At 51.9% G+C, this 7,560-nt stretch overlaps 1 protein-coding gene across 3 annotated transcripts; it reads left to right on the top strand.

The window, feature by feature from the left end:
* Positions 1–113: 113 nt before the first annotated feature.
* LOC1277786 (probable phospholipid-transporting ATPase IIA) lies at positions 114–7,523 on the top strand. Of its 3 annotated transcripts, XM_061662500.1 has the most exons (7): positions 114–187; positions 266–750; positions 2,108–2,768; positions 2,842–5,152; positions 5,233–5,362; positions 5,466–5,539; positions 6,291–7,523. In XM_061662500.1, the coding sequence occupies exons 2-7, from the start codon at positions 593–595 to the stop codon at positions 6,422–6,424; spliced, it is 3,468 nt and encodes a 1,155-aa protein (XP_061518484.1). In that variant the 5' UTR covers positions 114–187; positions 266–592; the 3' UTR covers positions 6,425–7,523. The 3 variants fall into 3 exon arrangements, with proteins under 3 accessions (XP_061518484.1, XP_061518483.1, XP_061518485.1); XM_061662499.1 differs by having other exon boundaries at positions 116–750; XM_061662501.1 differs by having other exon boundaries at positions 125–1,587.
* Positions 7,524–7,560: the final 37 nt, after the last annotated feature.

Raw genomic sequence — 7,560 nt, 5'->3', positions numbered from 1 at the left:
CAACATTTTCCCCATAAAAAAAGGCACTAAAACAAAAGGTAAACAGTACACGTGTAGTTGCGCCTTTATATTCTATCTGTCAATGAAGAAAAAACAAATCCGCCCGACGTGTAGTCACTGCTATAGTTTTCCTACTGTTTCGGTGTGCGATAAGTGTGTGCCGATAAGAACGCGTTCTCCCTTCTCTGTGTGTTAACAAATCTACCGCAAACCGCTGATTAATCACGCAGCAATAAAAGAAATCAAATCTCCTCTCTCCGACCAGAAAATGCGGGCGTCCGCTGATTGTGCTGCCTGCTGCCGGAATCATTCCCTGTCCCAGCTGCTAGAGTGACCGGAGGGTAGAGTGTTTTTTCTCACCCTCACCACCACCTCAAAAAAACCTCTGCGGTGGTGAAGCGGTGGAGGTCGTTTTCCCACCCACCGTGTGGAGTTTTATTCCTTCCCCGGGCAGTAATGCCATCTGGTACGAATTAATTGCTCGTGTGCATCGTGAGACATCGTGCAACGCAACAGCGAGCAAACCCAAGACCCGTGAATTGCGCACCGAGCTGCGAGGCTCATCCCCCGCGCGGGCCCCGCGAAGGAGAGGATGAATGTAGAACTGCGCGACTTCGAGATTAGTGACTCGGAAACCGAACTGCTCATCGAACCAGCGACTGCCCGGGCCAACCGACTGAACGGCCGTTCGTTTCGCAACCGTCGCCAGGAATCGTTCAAGCTGGGGTCCTTCCTGAAGAAACTGTGCTGGTGAGTAGCAAAGCCTACGCGATAAGGCGAAGTTGTTGTTGTTGGTGGTGGTGGTGGTTGTGGTATCAAGAAAAAAACAGTTCACAAAAAGCGGAAAGGAATGTTCCTAAAGAAAAAAAACGTTGGAATGCATTCGGTCAGTGTGGCTAGCATTCTTTTCCATTCTTTTCCATTCCCCCTGATATTTTCCGCACTTGTTTCATCAGATGATGCGACAGTAGCAACAGCAACAACAAAAAAACAGCAAAATCAAAACATTCTTGTAAACAACACCGTTTCCTTTCTTCATCTGTCAAAACGGCGCAGCGTGCCGGTGTGTGCGTGTCATCATCACACAGCACGCACACAGTCGCGATCTGGTCGCGAAAAAAGCAAAACAGTCAACAAAAAGATAGACAGTTGTTCTTCTTTTTTTTCTCTCTCTTTCCTCCAAACCGAGGGAAACGTCATCCACGGAGTATCGCATTTCTGCTACACTGCTGCTGATTGCGTTTCGCGAAAATTCGTCAAGCAAAAACCCCCGACACCGACTGTTGTTGTGTTCCTGTCCCCGTTTCCCATTGACCCGCACTGTGGATGTGTGGATGGTAGTGTAAGAAAAGGGGTGAAAAGTGAAACAATCCCTCGGCATCGCTGCCGTGACTCTTTATTACGACCGCACAACTCCCCCCCACACACTCCACGGATAGGACAATAAACGGCCACCAAAATTCATGAGCTACAGGTAATCCGGGACGCGATGGAGGACGCCCCACCGCACGGTCACATTCCATCCGCACCGGTCACGAAGGAAACGATACCGCTCATCGAGAAGGCACCGAAGACGCGTTGGTTCAGGTAATGCCCACCCTCCACGGCAGAGGACTGTCGGTCTCCGCAAGCTCCCTTCCGTCCAGAGAAGAAAAGGCCCTCCCGTCGTAGTGCTAGAATGTTGTTCCGGGTGTGCTTGCCTGGTTGGGCTTATCAGTCACCATTAGCTTAGAAGCGGAAGAAGCGTTGTGGGCGAGCGAGGAAAGTGTCATTATTCAGGCCACTCAACACGGGCACGATGAGTCACCATCGGGCGGCGGGTTGGGTTGTAATGTAATTCCGTGATGGAAAGTGCGTTCGTTTGTTGCACAACGAGCTAAAGGCGGAAATGAAATCACCTCCAGCTGATGGGTTGTAAAATTAAGCTTCAAAATTAGTTTAATTTTTCGCTTTCACACCGTAAATACCGATTTTCTATTACGTTTTTTCACGTTCAAGGACTCTGCGCTCGGTTCGTCGTCATTATTTATCGATTTCCTTACCACCTACTTACATGACTTCATTTCTCCTCTTTTTCTCTCTCTGTATCTCCCTCCACTTTCCCTAGCTGCTGGTGCTGGGCCTGGCGAAAATGGTGCGCCTCGAAGGAGCTGAAGCCCCGCACGATCTACATCGGGCGGCCGCTAACGGAAAAGTTCCCGCCGAACGAGATCCGCAATCAGAAGTACAACTTCTTCACCTTTCTGCCGCTGGTGCTGTTCGAGCAGTTCCGGTTCTTTCTCAACCTGTACTTCCTCATCATGGCGGTCAGCCAGTTCATACCGGAGATCCGGATCGGCTACCTGTACACCTACTGGGGTCCGCTCGGGTTCGTGCTGGCGGTGACGATCTGCCGCGAGGCGGTCGACGATCTGCGCCGGCACAAGCGCGATCGGGAGGTTAATTCGCAAAAGTACAAGCGGTTTGTGAGTGCGGACAAACCACCGGAATCGGTATCGTCGTCGAAGCTGCGCGTTGGCGATATCATTATGGTGGAAAAGGATGAGCGAGTGCCGGCCGATTTGATACTGCTGCGTACGAGCGACAAAAGTGGGGCCGTTTTCGTGCGTACCGACATGCTGGACGGGGAGACGGACTGGAAGCTGCGGTTGGCCGTACCGGCAACACAGAAGCTGGCGTCGCATGGGGAGCTGCTGACGGTGAATGCTTCGCTATACGTGGAGAAGCCGCAGCGAGACATTCACACGTTCATCGGGACTTACTCGAAGGTGGGTAGCATCGCTCGGTATCGCAAGATCATTTGTAGTACGGTTTTACTCAACTTTTATCCCTTTTTTTTAGCACGGAGGAACGGAAGATGAAGGTTTGAATGTGGAAAATACGCTGTGGGCAAACACTGTCGTCGCTTCCGGCACGGCCGTCGGGATCGTTATTTACACCGGCAGCGAAACGCGCAGCGTCATGAACAACTCCCAGCCCCGCTCGAAGGTCGGTCTGCTCGATCTGGAAATTAACAATCTCACCAAGGTGCTGTTCTGTGCCGTGATCGGGCTGTCGTTTGCGATGATGTGCCTGAAGGGCTTCAACGGCCCCTGGTACCGGTACATGTTCCGGTTTGTGCTGCTGTTTTCGTACATCATCCCGATCAGCCTGCGGGTGAACCTCGACATGGGCAAAGCCTTTTACTCGTGGCAGATACAGAACGACGACGAAATTAAAGGTACGGTTGTGCGCTCCACCACCATCCCGGAGGAGCTCGGCCGCATGTCGTACCTGCTGACGGATAAAACGGGCACGCTGACGCAAAATGAGATGATATTTAAGAAAATCCACGTCGGTACGGCCGCTTACGGGCGCGACACGTTCCCCATGGTATCGGCCGCCATACAGTCGGTGTATGGGACGCTTTCCGCACCGGCTGATGCTTCACCGGAAGACCACGGATCGGAGTATCAACCCCGGCTGCGCAAACCGGACGGTTGGCGCATCTGGGAGTCGGTGAAAGCGCTCGCCCTCTGTCACAACGTGACGCCCGTGTACGAAAGCAACAACGGCAACGGTGGAAGCGGCTCCATATCGTCCACGTCCGACCGGCGCCAGTCACCGGCGCGTTCCATCTCCGTCGAAAGCCAGGCGGGGGAACCGTCGACCAGCAAGCCAGCGACGACGGAGAAAACCTACCAAGCGTCCAGCCCGGACGAGATCGCGCTGGTCAAGTGGACGGAATCGGTCGGGCTGACGCTGGTGCAGCGCGACCTCAACCACATGACGCTGCAGATCCGCGACGCAACGCACGAGGCGCGCGGCACCAGCATGAACGAGAACGCTTCCATCAACACGACCGTAACGAACCTGTCGGTAAACTCGAAAACCGACCTCAACTCACCCTCGAGCGGGGGCAGTGTAACGTCGCTAAACTCCATCATTGCCGCCGGTGCACCGGGGCTGATGAAGTACCAAATATTGCAAACGTTCCCCTTCACGAGCGAAAACAAGCGCATGGGCATCATCGTGCGCGAGCTGAACGGGGGAGAGATCACCTTCTACCTGAAGGGGGCCGACGTTGTGATGTCCGGCATCGTGCAGTACAACGACTGGCTGGCGGAGGAAAGCGGGAATATGGCACGCGAAGGCCTGCGGACGCTTGTGGTCGCGAAGAAGGTGCTGTCGGAGGAGCAGTACAATGACTTTGTGATGCGTTACAATGCGGCCAAAGTAAGCGTAACGGACCGGGTGGCGAAGGTGGCCGCCGTCATCGAGAGTCTCGAGCGGGAGATGGAGCTGCTCTGTCTGACCGGGGTTGAGGATCGGCTGCAGGATCGGGTACGGCCGACGCTTGAGCTGCTGCGCAATGCTGGCATCAAGATTTGGATGCTGACCGGCGATAAGCTCGAAACGGCCACCTGTATCGCGAAGTCGTCGCACCTGGTCGGACGCAACCAAAGCATACACGTGCTGAAGAGTGTGCTGACCCGCACCGATGCCCATCTGGAGCTGAACCAGTTCCGCCGGAAGCAGGACTGTGCGCTGGTCGTGTCGGGCGAAAGTCTCGAGGTGTGCCTGCAGTACTATCAGCCCGAGTTTATGGAGCTGGCGACGGCCTGTCCGGCGGTGGTGTGCTGTCGCTGCAGCCCCACCCAGAAAGCGCAGGTCGTCTCGCTGATTCAAAAGTACTCGAAAAAGCGCACCTGTGCAGTGGGCGACGGTGGCAACGATGTGAGCATGATCCAGCAAGCCGACGCCGGCATTGGCATTGAGGGGCGCGAAGGAAAGCAAGCGTCGCTGGCGGGCGACTTTAGTATACCGCAGTTCTCGCACATTGCACGGTTGCTGATCGTGCACGGGCGACGATCGTACAAGCGGTCGGCCGCACTGTCCCAGTTCGTCATCCACCGGGGGCTGATCATCTCCACCATGCAGGCCGTCTTTTCGGCCGTCTTCTATCTGTCGTCGGTGGCACTGTACCAGGGCTTTCTGATGGTGGGGTACGCGACGCTCTACACGATGTTTCCGGTGTTTTCGCTCGTGCTCGATCAGGACATTAGTGCGAACATTGCGATCACGTACCCGGAGCTGTACAAGGAGCTGTCGAAGGGGCGCAGCCTGAGCTACAAAACCTTCTTCATGTGGGTGCTGATCAGTATCTATCAAGGTAATGGAGGCGTGGTTAAATGTGTGACAAAGATCGTTAATAGTATGTGTGTTTTTCTCCCCCCCCCCCCCCCCCCACAGGCGGTGTGATCATGTACGGTGCGCTGATTCTGTTCGAGGACGAATTTATTCATATCGTGGCAATCAGCTTCTCGGCCCTCATTCTAACGGAGCTGATAATGGTTGCGCTAACCATCCGCACGTGGCACAAGTAAGTCGTTCGATCGTTCGGTGTTTGTTAGGTTGTTGGTGATAAGATAATGGCGTGCTGTGGTTGTTAAAACACAAACAAAAACGATCTTTTCCCGTTCCAGATTGATGGTCATAGCAGAACTGTTCAGTCTTGTGCTTTACATAGTCTCTCTTGCCGTGTTGCATGAATATTTCGGTAAGTATAGACTAGTGATGGGTAGAGTTGACATAAATCCGGAATGGAGGTCTCCGTCCGTCCTCGTAAATCCGTCCCAGCATTATCCGGAGCCGTTTGGAATCATCCAGAGCCGCTCGGAGCCGTCTGGAATCATCCAGAGCCGCTCGGAGTCGCCTGGAGTCGTCTGTAATCGTACGGAGTCATCCAGAGTCTTCCGAAGTCGTCCGGAGTTATCCGAATTTGTCCGGAGTCGGCCAAAGATGGCCAGTGCAATGTTTCAGATGACCTCGGACGACTCTAGACGACTACGGATGACTCCGGAAGACTTCGAATGGCTCCGGACGACTGTGAACAACTCCGGACAACTCCGGGCAACACCGGGCAACTGTGAAGAACTCCGGACAACTACGAACGACTGTGAACAACTCAGCATGACTCCGGGCGACTCTGGATGACTCTGACTCCGGACGACTCTGGATGACTCTGACTCCGGACGACTCTGACTCCAGATGACTCTAGACGATTCCGGACAACTCCGGACGACTCTGGACAACTTCAGATGACTCCAGACAACTCCGGACAACTCCCGACAACTCCGAATCCGGACGACTCCGACACCGACTCCGGGCGAAACTAGTGGTTCCGATATTGCCGGAATCAGATCGTAGTCGTGGGTGCGCTCCAGAGGCCACACCACTAGTATAGTCCCCTCGGGATGGACGATCATTTGCCTAATTTTTCTAATACCTCTCCTCTCCTTTCCTTTCAGACTGGGAGTTCATCTGGTCGTGGGATTTCCTGTGGAAAGTGCTGGTCATCACGCTCGTCTCCTGTCTTCCGCTGTACATTCTAAAATTCCTGCGCAAAAAGTTCTCACCACCGTCGTACTCGAAGCTCTCGTAAACTGTGTGTGTGTGTCTGTCTGTGTCTGCGGCGTACGGTGCGTCACGTTGTTTTTGGTTTTATTTATTTATTTCCTACCTTTTCTGTCAAACAGTCTCGCGCTCGTTGGCGTTTTGGCGGCTCGGCTGGGAGCGCAAAACTTTAAATCACTTCCTTTTACATATTATAAAACGCATATACACTGCATTAGTAATTAGTTCACCGCAAGCTTAGTTAATACTACTAGTGTATCCCGTTTGATGACCGTGTTTTGCCTCAAAGTATTAAACGAAACGGTTTTAGCACGGTTTAAGCTCGAGATCGGAGAGCCAATTGTATGCTTAGGGGGGGTTTCCACTTTAAAACCAATGCGCACTGTATTGTTATGTATACATATATTTACTTTGAACGTGATATTTTCTCCCCCCACTTCAAGCACAGGTCCAGGTGTATGTGTTCTAACCTGTTGGTTTTATCTATCCCTTTTGCTGCACTGGCTGTTGAAGCAAACCGCGAGTGAGAAACAGTGTGCGCAGTGTGTGTTTTTGTGTGATGAGTTGAGGAAGAAAGGAAATATTATTTAAAAACACACACACATTATACAGTCGTCAGTTGTGATCCATGCAGAGAGAAGTAGATCAGCAACAGCAGTGCGCATAATAACAAGAGCAAACATAAAATTTGTTAAAACAACAAAAAACACGGTGTCTAAAAGAATATCAACGCCTTCGGCAGTCGAACGTTAGTTACAGGTTCGCAGATGAACAGTTTTTTAAAAATGATATAAAACCGTAAACCATATTTGAACGTTCATTTTTACTAAAGAGAAGAAGAAACAAAAGGAAGTAACATCATTAAAACAATTAATACGAATATACACGCACACCCAAATCAAACTACACGCAAACCCCACGCAGCATTAAACAAAGAGAAAAAAGGACAAGTCAATAGGAGGAAGGACCTTACCGCAAAACAATGAACCAACCACTATCCTATACTACCAAGCCCCGAGGGCTTGCGACAAACAAGAGTCGAACTGTTTCACTCCAATCGAACGCGGAGGCAGAGAAGAAATCATAAGCAGGCAAAATAAATGAACTAACTAAAGTAAATTAATTAACGCAACGGAGTACGCTCGAAACACTGTTCCGGAATTG

The sequence above is a fragment of the Anopheles gambiae genome, chromosome 3 (genome assembly GCF_943734735.2).
Source record: "Anopheles gambiae chromosome 3, idAnoGambNW_F1_1, whole genome shotgun sequence".
In the NCBI taxonomy this organism is placed as follows: Eukaryota; Metazoa; Arthropoda; class Insecta; order Diptera; family Culicidae; genus Anopheles; species Anopheles gambiae.
Note: the sequence above shows the minus strand (reverse complement) of the source record. Positions and strands in the feature narration are given on the sequence as shown.

What these genes read in the sequence shown, in the direction of transcription:
- LOC1277786 (XM_061662500.1), top strand. Translation starts at nt 593, where the DNA reads ATGAATGTAGAACTGCGCGACTTCGAGATTAGTGACTCGGAAACCGAA. An exon ending in GCTGATCAGTATCTATCAAG is followed by an intron (nt 5,153 to 5,232) that starts GTAATGGAGGCG and finishes CCCCCCCCACAG; the next exon opens with GCGGTGTGATCATGTACGGT. An exon ending in CGTGTTGCATGAATATTTCG is followed by an intron (nt 5,540 to 6,290) that starts GTAAGTATAGAC and finishes CTTTCCTTTCAG; the next exon opens with ACTGGGAGTTCATCTGGTCG.